The following is an 18,728-nucleotide window of genomic DNA, read 5'->3' on the forward strand; positions in this document are numbered from 1 at the left end:
GATGACTTGTCCATTTCTAGAGTATTCCCCCACCCCAAAAAAAAGCAGACAGAGTAGAGCCTTCCCATTTCTTTAATCTGTGTAACTCACAATGGTACTGTACACAAAGCACACCAGGCATTGGAACGATGCACTAACAGCAAGGAGGAGAAGGAAGTTGTACAGAAGGTTTGCCACACACACGCGAGTCATCGGCACGGCACACGCGGGGCGTACCCGGCGCCCTCGGGCATCCCCCGCTGGTTCCCCACGCACAGCTGGTACCCCTAGAGCAATTTTTTATAAATAAAATATAACTAACATTGTTGGAATATAAAATTGTCAGTCGAAGGTATCAACAGGCAGAGGGAGGGGACCGTAAGGCTTCTAGAACTAATAGGAAATGCAGCAAACAGTGGCGATACCTGAAGAAGGGGCTGCTACAGCAAGCACGGCAGCTGCTGGGAGGGTGGTGGTGACCCTTTGGCTGATTTCTGCTCTGGGCTCGTGCCCCCGACACTGTAAACGGTTTTTGGTATTAGGATTTCACCTCATCTGACTGAGTGATCTGAGCAAACCCCAGAAAATGACTCGGAGGGAATGCACGGGCTCCTCTCACTGGATTTTTAAAAGACTTTAAAGGGACAGCGTCAGGTAGAAAGTCCGGCCTAAGGGTGCAGTAATATAAAAAGCTGCTTTTCATAAAAAATCTGAGCTCTGCAGCAGAGTTTGATTCCCATGGAAACGGAAAAGCAACCCCAAAGCCCGAGGCTGTGTTGTGCTGATGTGCAGAACAGGACGTGGGCTGTCACCGAGGGCTGCCCAGACAACGGCCGAGGGAGGAGGACAAGAAACTTCCTATTCTCTCCTTTCCAAGCAAACAAATTACTCATAACAAGGATAAATTAGGTCTTTACCCTGACAGTGCCCCTTTAGCAAGGATGGAATATACATTCATCTTGCCCTCACCACATCCAAACGGATCCTCTTCCATACACGTGGAAAGGCGTCGGGTCACATGCATTGCTCTCCAAAACAGCTCGGGACAAACAGGTTATAAACACAGAGTTAAACTATTGCTATTGTTCTGTGAGTGTTGATCTCTGCTTCAGAGGGATGAGTGCCAGATGGGGGCGGCTGAGCATTGAGTGATGGAGACGGGGATGGACTGAGTTGGTGAAGAAAAACTTACTGGCATTATTTCCTGGTAACTACACCCACCTCCCAGGGAATTATTGCAGCAATAAAGGTCCTGCTCTACAATTGCTTCTCCGTGTTGGATCCGTACGATGGCAACAGATGCGGGGCCAGGGGAAGGACCCGGGCAAGGTTCAAGAAGCTCAACAAAGGATGAGGACGGAGGTGCTGTGATTGTCAGGCTAACTGTTAGGAGCTGTTTAAAACATGAAGTGATGGAGAGGGTGAGTATCATATTGCACTTCTGCATTCATTGACAGTTACATTAAACTTGGTCCATAAAATAATTGCTTTGTACATAATGCCTGAAACAAAAAGCTACATTTTTAAAATATTAATAAACCCTGAAGGTTCCAGTCCCTCCATTTTTTTTCCTCTACATAAATAAATAACTTTCAACTTTATATATCCACTTTTCATGTTGAACATTTACATTCGCCTGTTTTACACTATCTACACATAAGAAATGTGAACATCTCGTAACTAGAAAATGTACAGGTCATGCCTTGGTTCTGGACTCGGAGGAAAGGTGAATTTTGCAAAGGCCATATCCAAATTTGCAGGAATTATTTAGTGATGTGGTTTGGTGACTTCACAGAATGGATTGTGGCTTGGCTTCCTACTCAGATGGCATCTGTTTGACAGAACATTTGGCTAGCAAATAGCTGGGACAAATTCACATTGTTTTCAAACCCAGTAAAAGCTCTGGATGTACATTCAGAGAGAGCCAAGCTGAGTCAGCAGAAAGGGAAGTCAGTTTCTGGTAACAAAAAGTCATCAGGTACATTCTGTACTTGGACAATTACCAAAGAGAAGTGGTTAAACGTTTTGCAGTTGGGTCTGAGCGCTCCAGGGGCTCTGATGCCGGCAGCAGCTCCGCACTGTCCCTGCTCTGCCTCAGCCTGGACCCTCCACACCACGAACACATGAGTTGTATGAGTTGGATTTGTCTACCGTGGCCCAGAGGCAGTGAGCAGAGCAGCGTTCACAGTGCTGTGTATCTCAGTGCGGCCGTCCTGCACCGTTCTTATTGAAACTGGTAAGAAAATGAAGCAGCCAGTCTAAAAAATTCTCTGTTATAAATAAGATCCTCGTAAGTAGAAAGTGGTACAAAGACAGGAGAGTGTGGTGGGGAAAGCGGGGTTACACACAGTCAGGGAGCTCGGTAGGACTAGAAAATCTCCACGTGAAGAGGCCAGCTGGAGTCTGTGAGTGGGCACCTGGAACCCCCTGTGTGGCTGCCCCCCGCCCCGGGAGGTGTGTGCAAGGAGGTAACCTTTGCTGGCCCCGGGAGGGACAGGGCTGAGGGGCTTTCTGGCAAGCCCTGGCTCCAGGCACTGTTCTCTGTCCCTGTCTGGGTGTCACCGGGGTGCCAGCCCTCTGCCACGCACCCGCCGGATCGCTCCAGCAGCACAAACCCAGTGCCTCAGGCACATCCACTGAGAAACACACCAGAAAAATTAAGATATGGCCTTTTCTTAAGGTTGCCTGACATTGTTGGCACACTTCCTTACAGTCTCCTTACTGCTGGAAAAACTTCTGCACAGATTGCCTTTTTTTTTAAATATATACATATATATATATGTGTGTGTATGTATATATGTATAGATATCCACACACACCCTGGCTTAGCAATATTTCTTTGTCATGCACTACAAACACTGGTGTAGCTACATGAGATGGTAACAGGTTTCCATTCTAAAAATCATCAGTGCAAAAAACAATGAGGTTTTACAGTTCAGTAACTATAGGTAAAAGAAGCGAGTCTAGTTCCCATGAAAGCTGCTACTGAACTTGGAGAGAACCTGGGAAGAAAAAAGGTCTCAGAGGTGGACGTTGAGAGAGTCAGACCCTGCATTTGGATGAGAAGAACTGCAATGTAATCCAGCTGCTGAGTGCCTTCAGCTGCTTCCAAATATATGGTGGTTACTTGTTGGAAATAATACATAGCGAGACTATTTGGAGACTTTAACAGCAATTAAGTGTCTGAGGTTTGTAACAGCTCAAACAAAATAGCTTGTATTCCTCTTTTAATAGGTCAACACATTAAATTCCATCGGCTTCTAAAAGATCTGTGTAAAAAATAACAGTAATAACAATAATGACCCCGCTGTCTTGGGCACGAATCTGCCGACATTCTGCCTCTGCCAACGGCCTCGATGCAGCTTCAGCTTTGCACTGCACCAGCTCCTCGAGAAAGTGGCTGCACGTGGAGCTCTCTGTCCAGGAAAAGCTCTCGGTTGCTCTGCCTGGCACAGCCCACAACAAATCCCTGGCTGGGGCCGGGGGAGCGGCGGTTACCCAACCCCAGAGCCCCCATCTGACTGCCGGGACAGCCCAGAACACGCTCCCCCAGCCTCGTGCCCTGTTCCTGTGGCTCTGAGGACAGCACTCGGCGGCCGTGTGGGAGCGATGGCTAACAAGGCGAGGAGGCACCTATTTACAGTCACTGACCCTGGATGAGAGAGGGAGGCAGGAGAGAGGTGCCCTCCTGGTCTGGAGACTTCCCCCCGATTTCCAGCTGTTCCTCGGGCTCACGCTGCAAGGCCTGCACGCTCTGCGTGGGAAACATCCCCTCTCTTCCCAGAACACCGTGTTTATTAGAGTAGCACCATATTTACCCTTCCAGCCCGAAACACTGGCCTCGTCCCTCTTTCATTTTCTCCTCTGGTGGCTGCAGGTGACAATCCTGGCTCTGGCCCGGCTACTTCTGCCCCAAGAGGCCAGACTCCAGGCGGGACGTGGCGCTGCGGCCCCAGCAGCCCGTGGCGATGCTCATGCTCCTCTGGCTGCGCTCCCTGTCCCTGTCCTTGTCGCTGTCCGACTGGCTCTGGGTGCGCTCGGGCCGGTGGCCGGCGGCCGCGGGCTGGGAGGAGATGGTGCGCAGCAGGTGGTTCCTCTTGCGCAGGAACTCGGCCTGGCTGGGCAGCCCGAAGCTGCCCTTGCGCAGCGCCATGCGCGTGGTGTTCTTGGCGGGGCGCGCGCGGTGGTTGTACTCCAGCTGGGCCAGGTGGGCTGCGTAGCCCTCCGTGATGAACTGCGGGGTGAGGGCAGGCGTTAGAGGGGTGGGACACGTTTCCCTGAGAGCCACTGGCGGCCAGAGATGTTCGCTCTGCCAGGTTCTCTGGGGGGACCGGCCATGGAACCGCTCAGACCCATTACGTGGCCCTGCTGCCTGGACAGCTCAGTCACCAGACTTGTGATGACCAAATTCCCACCTCCCTCCCATGGGGGCCCTTGGCAGCACCTCCAGGGCTCAGCCAAGTTGGCTCCTACCTGACACTGGCTCTGCAGCTTCTTGGTGGGTCGGCCAACGATGTAGATGTGCGTGGGCGGGAGGCTGATGGAGCTGTACACGGAGATGTCCTTGGTGGATCCATACGCTGCGTGGATCCTCATGTGCAGCTGGGGGACAGAAAGCAGCACAGGGTCAGAACACACTGGCACCCCATGCTGCTCAGCAGGCTGGGCTTTGGGTTTTCCAGTAGCATTTGTGGGAATCTCAGGTCACTGGAAGTAATGCAAGTTCCCAGCTGGGTCATGAACCACCCAGGGAAGAGCTAATTAACAGAGCTGGGGATGTTTACAGGCCGTGACAAGAGGAGTGACAGGGATACAACAGCAGATCTCCACTTGCTGATCCATGGCCTTCCCTTGAGGTCTGCAGGGGGCAAGGATGCTGCACACTTCCCTGCTGTCACTGGGGGAGAGGAGCTGCAAGCCTGTGCAGGAATCATTAGCCAGGAACGCTCCCCGCCACAGCCAAGCTGCTGTTACCTGCTGGGCAGGGGAAGAAGGGATAGTCAGCAAAACCTGCTGCTTTTCAGGGATACCTCTTTGCCTCTACTCCAAGCAGAGAGCAGCTCCTGGACAACCCCTCCTGTAGAGGGCTGGAGCAGGGGCTGGCAGGGGAGGTGTGGACATTGGTGCCACCACACGCTGGCCAGCTTTGAGCCCAGGACCAGAGATCAAGGAGATGGAAAAATGATTTTTGACCCTGGTCCCAAACTTGCGGAGGACCAGAGAGCAACTGAGGGCCAGCTGCTCCCTCCACTGACACTCAGGCCAAAAAGGGAGTCTAAGGAAGTTAAGGACAGGCTTTTCCTGCTAATCAAGGCAGGACAAGTGCTTGGGACACTGGCAGCTCCTTTACCTGCTAAACACAAAAAACTTTGATCTATCTGGAGCTTCCCTGAGGCTCTGGGCTGAGCAGTATCAGGACCTCCCAAGGGTCAAAGGCCTGGAAGATCTCTGTGGAGTCTACCAGCAAAGCCATTTCTGCAGCAGCTCCATCCCCTCTCCGTCCTGCTGTCTCTACCATAGGAAGCCAAAAGCCACCAAGCAGGTGAAAAAAGTGCAAGTGGAGGGGGAAGGGAGGCTCTACTGCCTCTGTTCCATTAGGGGTTTGAGGAAATGTGATGAAATGGAGCAGTGCAGAGCAGAGGCAACACAATTTAACAGCATAGACACTTTTGTAGAGCAATAAAGGAATGAAAATAAAATGAACAGATTAATCTTCCACTGCAGGTCACATTGCTGCCAAGAGACTGGTGCTGACAGTGGTGGTTGGATGAGGAGCAATCTAAACCCGTGCCACGATCGTGCTGCAGCAGGGGCAGGCTTACGTCGGTGATGAGGGATTTCAGGAAGTTGGCCTTGTGCCGCAGCGGGTCGTGAACCAGCCCGTCGCAGAAGGACACGATCCCGTGGGGGAAGTTGTGCTGTGCTAACCACGCCACCACCCTCTGCTTCTGCATGTCAGGGCGGCCCGTGACATAGATAATGAGGTAGCCGAGGTCCTGCCAGTGCCTGGAAGGAAAGCCACGAGTCAATGGGTTGCAGAGCAAGGCCGGTGTCAGATCAACTGCCCCAGGCCCTGCCCTGACCTTACAACGTCCACGGCCCCGGCGCGGACTTTGGGGTCGCTGCCCATGATGGACACGCTGGCTGCGAAGGAGCCGTCGATGCTGAACACCACAAACTCCGTCCCCTTGGGCAGCACTGTGATGTAGCTGTCAGCAAACGTGTGGTCACCCCTGAGGGAAGGGATGCAGGTGTTTAGAGGCATCAAAATATCCAGAAGGCATCACCAGGACCTGCGGAGCACCACGTGCCCAAAGCAGCTCCCACATCTGACCCAAAGGCTCCAACAGTGATGCCACTCTTGGTTAGAGCAGGAACAGGCACTGTGTGAGAGTCTCTGTGTTCAAGTGAGGGTGGATTAGCACTCCTTGGCAGTGGAGACTCAGAAGTTACCCCCAGAAAAACATTGCTGGGTTCACCACCAAGATGCTCCCCTCCTCCCCCTCCCCGAGCCCAACACTAGCAGTGGAGCTGAGCTGGAGCCCCTGGGCTGTGAATCATCACAAGTATGAAGTCCTGTCCCTCAAGGACAAATTTATGATCTTTAAAATATGCTCAGTCGTGCAGTTTTGCAGATGGCACAAGGCCCTGTGGTGCAGAAGACCTGCTCCTGCAGCGGGAGCTCAATTCCTGTGCTGGTGGTGATGCAGGAGCCAGAATAAAATGCACATTTTCCCCTTACAGCTGCAGAGTACAAATGGCTTTGCCTCTGTTGCTGGCAAACCAGGCTCTGAACCCACCCAGCAACAGGAGGGATCATGTTCTACAGCCATCCAATTCCTCTCTGCTCCTCCTGCAAGCCCCAGGCCCCTCACCTGACCACCATCTTGACGGGGTAGACGCCGATGCCCAGGCGCCGCTCCTCGGGGATCACGTAGGAAATCCTGCCACTGCTGTTGCTGATCTCCGTGTCAAAGTACACCCACTCCCCTGACGGTGGCTGGGTCATGATGTGGATGTCCACCTGGGGACAGCAAGGCTGTGTCACCCCCAGCGGGACAGGCCAGGCACAGGGACATCCCACCCGAGCCCCTTTGGGTGGCAGCAGGGTTGGTCCTGCTCCCACCCTCTGCACTTCACGGATCTGAGCTGGGCAGCACCCAAACATCAGGGGCTGGAATGAAACCTGCCCTCGGTGGTGACACCTCCATGAAAAATGCTGTTCCCAGTGGGAGGCACCCACAAGTTTGAGCAGGAGAACCAGGCCAGGACACAAGTGCAGCAAACCCCAGGAGGGACCAAGGGAGCACTGACCAGCACTACCTCTGTCCCACAATTGTCACCACATGGTGACAACCCCCCAACACACAGGGTACCTTCTCTCCTGTGAGTGTGACCATGTCCAGTGGACCATACATGAACCTCCCAGTTAAGGTCTGGGGCCCATCCTCGTTAGCAATGGTGTCGTTGATCCTGTGGTTGGCTGTGACGTTCTGCACGAGGCAAGGGGGGAGGAGTTAAAAAAAGAAATAAACAGTTTGCAGCAAAGGATAACCTCACAGGGAAATGCCAAACATAACTGGACAAATTGGAGCATGGGTTTCTCTGTGCCATTCCCCTCCCTCCACTCTACCCTCAGCTCTGGGAAAGAATTTGACCTGTGGCAGAGGTGAGGCTCTGTGACCTGAACTGATGGGTGGATTGATGTGCTGGAGAGCCAATTTCCCTGGCAGGTTGTACATGCAATCCTGATACTCTCTATTAACTCTCACACTTTGGAATTAAGAGGAAATACACACAGCTGCCAGAGAAATCTGCTGATGTTGTTTGAGTTCTAACACAGAATTGCCCTCTCAGAAACTGGAGACTTTACTGGGAGCAAAGGGCATTTACTGAGCTGAGAACTGGTATTATTGGACTTTGAAAGATGTTCCATTCTGACTCGTTCCCTGACCCACAGCCAACGCTTCCTGTAAGAGACTCAAGGCTAAGAGGAGACCTTGCTGACAGACATCTTCAGCATCGCTCTTTTACAGGCACCCAGGTAGGATATAACCACTAGAACAGCTCAGCAATGCAACACAACCCTCAGAACAGTCTGTGCAGCCCAGATCAGAGCAGCCTGTGCAGCCCCACAACCCCCTTACCCGGAGCTTCACGTTCGTCCTCTTGCGGAGCCACTTCTCACGGGGCTTGGAGGGGGTGAAGACAGACACCTCCTTCCCATCCAGCTCCAAAACACTCGAGTTCTCGTGTCTCATCACCTGCAGGAGGACAGATCCCACCAAGGCATCAGCCCTCTCCTCCTGCCTGGCTGTCCTGCATCTCCTGAGCCTGCAGGGAGGAAGGGCAGTGCCTGCAGAGAGGCCCCTGAGTTTGCTGCTGGGCGTTTGCCTTGTCAGCTTGCAGGCTGGACAGGACAAACGGCCTTTTCTGCACTGGCCAAGCCTGTGGCCAGCACTGACTTAATCCTGGCTGGGATGCAGGCTTTTGGGATTGTCTGAGGTACAAAACTGACTCAAAGAGAGCAGGATGAGCTCTGCACTAAGATACCTGCCCTTCCTCCAGGGATTCATTAGTCCCTTCCCACGGTCTGCAAGGGAACACGAGCCTTCCCCATCTCATAACAGATCCAGCACCAGCTGCTCTGACTGGCTGCATGCCGACAGATGCAGTTCCTTCAGCTCTTTCCTAATTCCTCCTGAAATTCCCAACTCTTGTCCCATGGCTTTTGCTCCTCTCACTGATCTGAGCCCTGTGGAGGAGCACAGGGGGCTGGCTTGGCTGCGTGTGAGGCTGAGCCCAGGCTGTCTGTCCATCCTGGCTGACAGAACCCCAGGACTTTGTGCTGGTGGGACATCACTGCCAACCAACCAGTTCTGTGGGGCAATTCCTGCCTGTCACCAGGGCATGGACAGGGATGGGAGGCAGGGACATGGAGAGAGGAAGGTTAACTCCTACCTAGGTTGCTCTTAACCTCTAGAACTGAAAAGGAAGAATAACACCCAAAGGCTGGGAGACACCTCAAAGACTCACAGCACTGCAGAACTGCGAGGTGACCCTGCACACAGAACTCCAAAATTGCCAGTAGACCTTAGTGACCAAAAAATTAAGAAGCCTCCTAAATGTGGGCTCTTCTACAAGGTCCTGAACATGTTCTGTGAGGTCAGCAACTCTCCAGCTGAGCTTGGCTGACACGGGCCAGCTCTCTTTGCAGAGCTGAAGCTGGTTTTCATCCAGGGAAATGGAAAAAGGACCCCAGGGAGGATGAGCTTGCTGGGGTGGAAGCTCATGGAAATCCAATGTAAACAAAAGAACAAATTTTACTGAAAATTATTCAAATCAGGAATGTATTTTGGATCCTATCTGGGCTTGTTTTAACAAGATTTAATCTTTGGAGACTAAAACTATTCAACAGCTTCTTTTTACATTTTGCCCAGAGATGACTTTCAGAAACGAGTCCTTATTAGGGGAAGCAGTTGTGTGGTGCTGGTGAAGGACAGTGAGAAGACAAAAGATGAGAAAAAACCCAGGTCTCAAGGCAAAGAGGCAGGACAGAGACAAGGGGGTGCCAGACTACCCAGGCAGCCACCAGCAGGCTTAGAATGGATGGACAGGTACCTCCAGGTACCCAAGCCACAAGGTTTGAAACACCACACAGTGCTACAGACCCAGGTTTGGGCTGAAATCTGAATAATTGACTATTTCCCAAGTGGAACATTTTGTGTATGAGACTGTCATGACTGTTCCCCCTTGTGCACAACGAGAGTTCTCTCTTCTCTCCTGCCCTGTTAGGCTGGGCTGGATGTGGGACCATGCAGGCAGGAGTGTGCAGGCAGAGCCTGGGCACAGCCTGGGAACAGAAGGGTCTCACTGGATTATCAGCACTGCTCAGCTGCCACTGCTGCTGTTTATGGTTCTCACACTATTTGGGAGATAATACTGAAAGAAAGTTTGCCAACAGAATCATAAATAACTGAGAGCTGCAGCACAGTAGGCTGGAGGAGAACAGGGAGGATTTAACAGCTGAGGTAACACAAAGCAAACCCGGCGCCGAAGTGGGCAACACAAACCACAGAGTTGCTCTGAGTTTTGTTTTTTTCCAGCTCCATAGTCTAAGTGGCATTCTCTAGGGAGTTTATAGTTTTTAAGGATAATAACTCCCCCTCATACCCAAGGAACTGAAGGGAAAGTATTTCTTTTAGGGAAAACCACATTTTAGACAGTAAATTTGAATTTTAGGACAAATATAGGTTGATAAAATCTGAGCTGTCAGACTCCAGACACCAGCAATCCCCATTCTCCTGGCCCTAGAACTACTTTGTGCTGCAGGAATGAGGACTAAATCCCAGTGAGTTCCTAGAGGAGACAACAACTCAGGCAAAATGGAGAACTGCATTCTGCCTGTCAATTCATGTTGAATTCATATAAAACTTCCCCTTTGGTTTTACTGTATCTAGTGCTGGTTTTATTTGTCCTTTGAGAAGTTTCAGTTTCAGACTTGAGATCTGACCTGGCACACAGATCAGTTCAAGAAACAAGTGCCACTGACCTTTGCCACTATGGATGTGATAGGAAACTGCCCTGGGCTCTGTGCATGGATCCCCAGTGAGCCCATCTGAAACCTGCTCTGATGATAAACTCAGCCCCAAACCAAACAGATGTGACAGCACATCCATGAAATCTGTATGTGTGCAGCTCCAACACCACAGGTGAGGAAAAAAAAGATGGGAAGAAAACAGACCTGCAGAGGCAAAGGGTATTTTTTCACCTCTATGCATCAACAAGTCTCATGGAAGGTGCACTAGAAAAAACAAAGAGCCCTAAGCATTTTTCAGCCCAAGGGAGATGAGGGAGAGGGGATGACTGTACCTGTCTGAGCAGGAAGGAGACAACATCCGTGGACTCCCAGTAGCTGGCGTGGAAGAGGTGAGGCAGAGCCACGGTCGGGAAAGCCGTGAGGGCGTCGGGGCAGTACAGGGCGTAGTCGATCCGTTTGGTTCCCCACCACTTGGCAGCAACTACAGGAGCAAAACACTCTTTCAGACAAAAGGGGTTCACAGAAGGGATTTCAGGGCTCTGGCTCCTTGCTCCAGGTATGCCAGGAGGCTGCTCCCGCTGCTCTGGGGAAAAGCGACCCAGGGCTTGGTGTTTGCTCACACCAAGGGGGGAGCACACGGCCACCAGCAGTGAGCTCTCCCCTCTTTAAGCAAGAGGAAGGCACTGCAGGTCAGTTGGCTGTTAGTCCAGACCCCAGGGAAGGGGCTCAAGGCTCCTGTGCAACGAGCCAAAACATAAAGACAGCGCCACATCTCCCTGGAGCTGTGGGAGGAAGGATGGGCGGGTGTGCTCTGCCCGTCTCCGGCCCTGCTTCCAACTCCTTTAGCTTTACCAGGGAATTGCATCCAGGTATTGGCCACACTAAAGAGAACTGAATACTGGGAATCCACAGGATGCTACAAGGCACCACAAGGCAGGGAATATGGCACGTGCTGATGGGACTGGTAGTCCCCAACAAATTCTTACTGCCCTCCTGGCAACCGAGATGTGCAGCCCGGCCTTCCCAGGGGCACGGCCTCTGTGGTGGACAACGAGAAAGTACCTGGGAGTATTGGGACTTCATTGCATGGGAGATTGAAAAATACACTGGGATTTAGTGGGGGGCAGGGATACAAACAAAACAGACAAGTTTCTCCCTCGGGGAGCCAACAGCTCGCAGGCAGGAGTCTCACAGCCACCCTTCACCCTGGACACCACACACACATCCTGCCCCAATCCCTGGAAATTAGCATGTCTCACTCCAAAACCTCAGAGCCCAAAGCCATGGGCTGCTTTCCAGCAGCAAGGAGTCCTTAATGCCTGTGCACTCCAGCCCAGAAAAGCAGCCAAGGAAAGAAAAGATGGAGATCAAGAGAGCAGTAGAAGAATTTTGTCTGTGTTCGCATGCAGGATGCAAGCTGGGGCTTTGACAAGGGCTTCCTCAAGCTTGGTTTGTCTCTGTGACAATGTTCCCTTTTTAAGGACTTCCAGGAAAGCTGCCAGGTTTAAGGTACGATCCAACACACCCCTCTGCAAAGGGAAACCTGGCTGATGATGAGCACAGATGCTGAACTGAAAAGATGGATCCACCAGCTCCTTCCAGAGACCTGCACAGAGCTCCCACCACAGCAAATGGAGAGGGATGTGGATTCAGCACATCCCCACAGCCCAGCCCTGGCTGTGCCAGGTGCCAGGCCACCCTCACCCTGATAGTCCCCACTTTCCTGAAGAGCCGTGGGAGGGAGGAGCAAGGTTTGACAGATGAGTGTGGCTTTTCCAGAGCTCACAGGCACCTCCTCGCAGCCACTTCTGATTCCCTGCCTTCCAAACTGGCAGCTCCTGGTCATGTCCCAACTTTCATTTCTCATGCAAGTCCCCAGCCTGGGTAATTTCAGATTCTTTACAGGAAGCAGACAGGACTGACTCTTCCATGCTCAAAAGACAGTGATGGAGGCAGAAGCGTTGTCCCCTCAGCTCTGCCCAGAAGAATTCCTGCTCCTGCAAGCTGTTAGCGGTGTTATGATGGATCTTCAGGGCAAAGTGACAGAAATGCTTGTTAAGATGTAATCAGAAACCGCAAGTGCCTCAGTGAAGCGCAGAGATTTGTTGTGAATTCTGTGAGTACCAAATGAGAGAGGAGGCCGACAGGAGTGGATCTCTGCAGAATACCTGTCTCGATGTCCAGGTCTGGTATCTGAAGAGCACAGCCTGCAGCCCGGCTCCGTGGCCCTTTGAGCTTCCTTCCCTTGGCAGGGATTTTGTGTTTATGCTGCCTACGCCTCCTGAACGAGGTTTGGGTAGGGGATTTGTGAGGGAGGGCAAGTTGGGACAGAAGGCTAAACCCCCTACAATGATTAAGGTGTTGTTTGGTTTCTAAAAGGGAAAAATAAAATAGAAAAGAAAAAAAAAAAAAGGCAGAAATCACTTATTATTATGGCACACACTGATGTCATCCTCCACAAACTCACAGTACCAGGGGAGCTGCAACCCTAGGGAGGCTCCTGGGAGGGAGACGTGGTCTTGCAGTGCCCCTCTGACCTTCCTCCAGCTCTCCCTGGGATAAGCAGGGATCACATCCAGCCCCCAGTGCCACGGCTCCATGGTACCACCACACCAACAAGGCTGAGAGCAAGAGCAGCCAAGGCAGAACCAGAGCTCGGGGGACACTCGGAGCCGAGGGAAGACTCTTCCTCCCTGATGTCAGGAACAGGCTTTGATGGCTGTGTGGAGGAATAAATTACACAAAGCAGAAGCTGCACAAGTGGGGAGAGCATGGGGAAAGCAGAGGTGAGTGTTGTGTGACCCAACCCTGCTGCGGCTCGGGACAAGAGCTCTCTGTGGGACACGCCGGCCTCGGGGCATCACCCCGACAAAAACACCTCCCCATGAACCACCACTGTGTGCCAGCCCAGCAGCTCCCCATGGCTGGGAAAGCAGCACAAAACAAACACCTTCTCCCCCAGGAGCTGCTTCCCAAGCAGATTCCTACTTAGCAGTGCCTGGCAGGATGTCAGGACAAGTAAAAGGACGCACACAGGGAGTGCGGTGTCGGCTCTTGGACATGCTTTGAGCAGGAAAACCTCGTTTGGCAGAGAAGGTATTTTAGTTCTGCTGCTGAGTGTTGCTTCAAACAGGGCAGGAGGTTACAGCAGCCCCTGAGCAGTGCCCACAGACCTTCAACAACTCATACCTGCCTCCGGGAGCATTATTAACCTTAGCAATTAATGATGGAGTGAGTAATTCACAACCCGTGCCAGAAATGCATCTCTAAATTTTTGATACCTTCTGGGAATAGAGTTTGGGTTGAAAATTTCCTCATATGCATGTTTTTTTTTAGGTTTTGTTTTGCTTTTTTGTGTTTTTTGGGGTTTTTTTTGAGTATTCAGCCCTTTTTTGGTCTGAGTTACCAGAGGTCCACCAGGACACAGTGTTCATCTCATACCTGAGCTGCAACAAAGAAGGAGCTGAGCCGTTAATAAAGTCTGTTCTTCTCCACTTAACAAAGTCTGTTCTTCACTGTATTAGTTAGGAAGTTATACAGGTCTTGGGAAAAATAATAAATAAAAAATGCCTTTTACTCCTCATTCAGCTCTGGGAAATGGGTCATAACTGACTGGGAGCTGCCCTGCGGGCTGCAGAAGAGCTGAATTTCTAATGGAAAGTAATAAATGTTCTGTTCTGGACCAACCTGTCCTTGCCTTTCAGCGTTACAGAGGGGCTTACTCATCCCTGTTTTTGTGGGCCACATTTGAGGGATCTGCATCAAGCCACATCCTGCATTACCCATCTGGTCTCAAGTGCTGATCCCGACCAGTTCTGCACGACTTACCATGGCAGCACAGAAACATCCCTGTGGATTAACCCTCGCCACACACAGCAGCCAAAGGGTGCTCAGAGTCACAATCATCATCTTTTCTTTAACAGTTCATCACCAGCAAGGTCCAACATGCATAACACAGCCGTGGTCCCTGCGTGGCCACCAAGCACATCACCTGTTCTTGCAGGGGATGTGGCACCACACGGCACTGACTGGGGCAGAACCAGAATCATTCCGAGCTTTTGGTTATGGGTGGGAGGCACCCCCCGGACAGACGGACGGACAGAAGCTGCTCTGAGAGCAGAGCCTCGGAGGGTGCAACACTTACTGTTGGCTATGTTGGAAGCAGTGTAACTGTCTGCCATTCCTGAGACCTGGCTGGCAATGCTGATCTCACTGGCTCTCCGGAAGCCCCTGAACTGAGGGGCTGAAATGGGGGTGGACAGGGACGCGTTTTCCATGAAGACGGCACCATGAGACTGAACAACATCTGCTACAAAGTTGAAACAGGGAAATCAAAATATTAGACCAACAGACAGAGGCTGGGCAAGATGAACTCGGGGTGGGAGGAAGGAGGCAAACAAAGCTGGTAGGTGCAAAAACCTTTCAGAGCTGATTGGAATGGAACAGAACACCCCACATTTCATTGGAGCTCTGGTTAGAAAAGAAAGCAAATAGCACAGCAGGCAGAGACATGTGGCTGGAGGAGCAGTCTTTGATTGGGAGAAGCAAAGTAAGTAGCTCAAAAATCAGATCCAAAGAAAAACCCAGGCAGACTTATTCAAGCAGCAATAACAAGCATGTGTCATACATACAGATGTGAATATACACAATTTTATACATTCACATCGAGACAAGATAACCAAGGTAAAGAAAACAAAAAAACCCAACCTAAGAAGTATTTGTTTTCTTGAGATATTTAAATTTAATTGAATGTCTCCAAGATGGAAGCATTATTAAAAAGCAAAAATCAAGAAAACATCTTCGTGCCTGGCAGGGACTAAATTTGGACTTGTATTTTACTGCTGAAGGACACAGCCAACACTCATTAATCTGGAGAAAGGGCTGCTGAAGGGAGTTTGGTGCTGGGCACTTGCATCTCCCATCAGAGTCAGCAGATCAGGGAGTACTCAGGCTCTAGGAAAACAGAGCTTTTTTGGTACAACACGCAGGTCTGGATTCTTAAAACCCAACCTGAGGTTTACCAAGTCAGGCCGAACCCCTCAGTACATAAATACAGAAAGGAGGGTTTAAAATCATGCTCACATGGACCTTACATATGGATGGGAGGGAAAAGGACCTCAAACACTCAGGAGGGGCAAAACGAGAGATGCTGAAAGTCACACTAAAATCTCTGCATTTCAGTTTTGTCTCTGAACAGTGCTAAGGGCACCCACCCCTCTGTGGGTGCTGTGAGGCCAAATTAAGTGGGATATCCCAAGCTCCTGCAGGGCAGAGGTTTGTAATGCCAGCACCAGGTGCTCACAGCAGGCAGCACCAGCGTGGCAGTAACATGCAAAAGCAAAGCAATTCATTATGGTTTTACAGTTGCCCATCTCTGCTGCACTTGGGGAGCAACACCTGAATTTATTCCCAGGTATCAGGCAGGAGATATCACAAGGAACATGAGCACATTACTCCCATACATCAACACTCTCCACCTATTCCAGCCTGTTTAGTTATCCCTGGATTTAACCCAGGCACATGGCTGACACAGGGCGTTGTTTTAGCAACTGGTTTATTTTAATATCAGTCTTTTTTTGCTTGGGGCTACTGATTTTCTCCCTCCAATCCCTCAGTTTGCAGCAGCAGCGTCTGTGCCCACACAAATCCTGCTGCAGCCGAGGGAGAGGGAACGTATGAAGCAGAAAATGTGTGGCTAAGTGTCAGTAAAAGAGTTCTGTTCTCTGCAGGGAAAATCAGGCCACAAGCTGCTCTGTGTAAAAGCTTTGTGGACTGTGAGAGCTGAGCCTTAGTGGGAGCCTGACCTGATGATGAGCTGCACACACAGCCCACGTTGTGCCTGAAAGGCCCTTAGCAGCATCACTTTCTCAGCACTTTCCCCCTCCAATTTCCACCTTGCCTTGAGCTGCTGGCTGTCAAGGCTGTGACGAGGATCCACAACCCAGCCAGTCCCACCAGGGCAGTGCTGTTTTCTGACTGTACAAAACACCAGCATGAGCAAGAAGAGACAATCCAAGTAGGAAAGAGGAGCTGCACTGAACCCCACAAAGGTCTCAAGGGTAAAGGGTCTCGTTCCCCTTGCTGGGGCACCTGGAACAACCTTCTCTTCCCTGATCCCCCCTCCCTCTCCACTCTCTTGCCTGTGAGATGCTCCTGTGCTCCTGCTCCGTGTCACCAAATGGGTGCCCCAACACAGGTGATGATCATCACCTTCCCTGAATCTCCTCAGATGTGAGGAGAGGTTTGGCTTTGTCTGTGTCAGGAAAAATGCCAGATTCAGGTTTGACCACCAAAGAAACCTGAACTTCTTCCTTTGCTTTAACCTAAAGCACTGTGGCTTGAATTAAGAAGACAAGTTCAAGAGTGCTACAGGAGAAAAGGCTGGGCCCAAAGTGGCCTGCCTGGGGTGGTCACAGCTTTGGCTCCATTAGTTCATCTTCACTTAGCTCTGCCTGAACTTCAACTCCTTATTGAGAACCCAGAAAGTGAATAAAGGAAGAAACAGTGAGATTTTGGGCCTGGTTTTTCTTAGCCAATCTTGTTTTCCTGGGCTGACCAAAGATTGTGGAATATAATGAGTTTGCAGCAAAAGCACCCAACCTCAGCAGCCCTTCCAGCCCCATCCTGGTGTCCCCAGAGGAACAATTCCCACTCCTGTTAAAGCCTGAGATGTTTCAGCATTGCTGAACCCTTCAGTTCAGCACTGCCTGCGTTGGTGGCAGGAGTCAGCTCTGAGGGGACAAGGTGCCACCTGACAGCACTTCCCTGCTCCTGCCCACTCAGGGTGCTCTTGTGCTTCTCCCTTTCCCCAAGCTACACACCCTCTGTCCCTGAGAAAGGGCAGTTTCTGAGAAAAACAAAGGCCAGGAAAAGGCAGGGTGGGAAATGTGGAGAAAAACCTGTTTTATGCATTACAACCCACTCAGAAAAGCTTCCTCCACACCAAAGCTGCAGTGACAGCAACTTCCAAAGAAAATCCTGAGACCTGACTCGCAGAAAAACCCCACAAAGCTAACAGCACATTTCCTGAATTTGTGTATTCTCTGCATCACATCTCCTGTGCAGCAATTTTGAAACCAAGGGGGCTTTCTTGGGGAGTGTGGTGAGCAGGGTGGGATGTCACAGATGCTGCCATGCTGGCACAGCCAGACCCCAGCACCTGCAGCCAGGTGTTCCTAACAGGAGCCATGGGAAGCCTCCTGCACCCTGAGGTGCATCCCCAGCCACAGCTCAGGTCCTGACAGCCACGGGGAGCCTTTCCTGGCAAGCCCAGAGGGAAGCCAGGAGGTCCAGCAGCAGCAAGACCCTTATCAAGATTAGCTGTTCCTCTGTCACTCGGTGAGGACAGAGGTGCCCTTGTCTACTGCACTTTGTCCTGTGACTCAGGGCTGCCTCAGGGCCACTGGAGCAGAGCGAGGAAGAGGAGCCTGGCTGGAGCAGTGCCCTGAGCACCCTCCCAGCAAAGCACCTGCTGCTGCTGGAACCACATGGCACAACCATGCCATGGCCCAAGGTTTAACTGCACTTCCAGAGGAGTGGAAATGGGAAGCCAAATCACTTTTTTTGTTTTGGGCTACCTAGAAATCTTTAATACTAATTTTGGTGCTGTGCTTTTTCACTTTTGGACTCATTTATCAATGTTCTTATAAGGGAAGAGCCCTGAGCCATCCTCTCAGTAAGTCCTTGGGGTACTTGAAAGACAGAATGTGGTATGTGCTATTTGGAGACTGAGCTATTGCACCAAAGCAGGAAATACTGAAAGCCATCCAAAAATATGTACAGGTCAATTAAAAAAAAAACAAAAACAAAAAACCAGAGAAAAGCCAGGCAGCTGCTCAGCATAGGCCAGGCCCTGCTCACACTGGAGTCACTAGTCAGTGCTGGGCACTCTGCAATCACTACCCTGAGATCAACAGCAACAGATTTCTGCTGTCCACAAGTTTTGGTGATTTTGGAAATCTCCTGCAGTCCAGTGGCTGAATTGGGATTCAGCACTTGCTACACTCACATCAAGAACTGCTTGGACACATTGTGCTCTTGACTCACAACGTAAAAAGCAGAGAATCACAGACTCCTGTAATGGTTTGGGTTAGAAAGGACCCTAACGACCAGCTAATTCCAATCCCCTGCCATGGGCAAGGGACAAGCTCTGTCCTGACCACAGGCAGGATCAGCTCACAGTGAAATGGCATTTCACCAGGGACCTCCA

At 51.1% G+C, this 18,728-nt stretch overlaps 1 protein-coding gene across 12 annotated transcripts in view; it reads right to left on the reverse strand.

Moving 5' to 3' along the window:
- Window positions 1-54: 54 nt before the first annotated feature.
- The window catches only part of PITPNM2 (phosphatidylinositol transfer protein membrane associated 2), a 123,472-nt gene continuing 104,798 nt past the window's right edge, over window positions 55-18,728 (reverse strand). For 8 of the 12 annotated variants that reach the window (XM_072935978.1, XM_030285940.4, XM_030285937.4 and 5 more), the window contains 10 exons: window positions 14,664-14,828; window positions 12,688-12,891; window positions 10,852-11,000; window positions 8,127-8,243; window positions 7,356-7,472; window positions 6,855-7,003; window positions 6,063-6,212; window positions 5,802-5,985; window positions 4,453-4,581; window positions 55-4,213 (listed from right to left, as the gene is read on the reverse strand). In XM_072935978.1, coding sequence (XP_072792079.1) covers window positions 3,881-4,213; window positions 4,453-4,581; window positions 5,802-5,985; window positions 6,063-6,212; window positions 6,855-7,003; window positions 7,356-7,472; window positions 8,127-8,243; window positions 10,852-11,000; window positions 12,688-12,891; window positions 14,664-14,828 — 1,697 coding nt within the window. In that variant the 3' untranslated portion in view covers window positions 55-3,880. The remainder of the gene's footprint in view (window positions 4,214-4,452; window positions 4,582-5,801; window positions 5,986-6,062; window positions 6,213-6,854; window positions 7,004-7,355; window positions 7,473-8,126; window positions 8,244-10,851; window positions 11,001-12,687; window positions 12,892-14,663; window positions 14,829-18,728) is intronic. The other 4 variants (XM_012577984.5, XM_030285941.4, XM_012577986.5 and 1 more) reach the window with 2 other exon arrangements.

Source organism: Taeniopygia guttata, chromosome 15, assembly GCF_048771995.1.
Source record: "Taeniopygia guttata chromosome 15, bTaeGut7.mat, whole genome shotgun sequence".
Lineage (NCBI taxonomy): Eukaryota > Metazoa > Chordata > Aves > Passeriformes > Estrildidae > Taeniopygia > Taeniopygia guttata.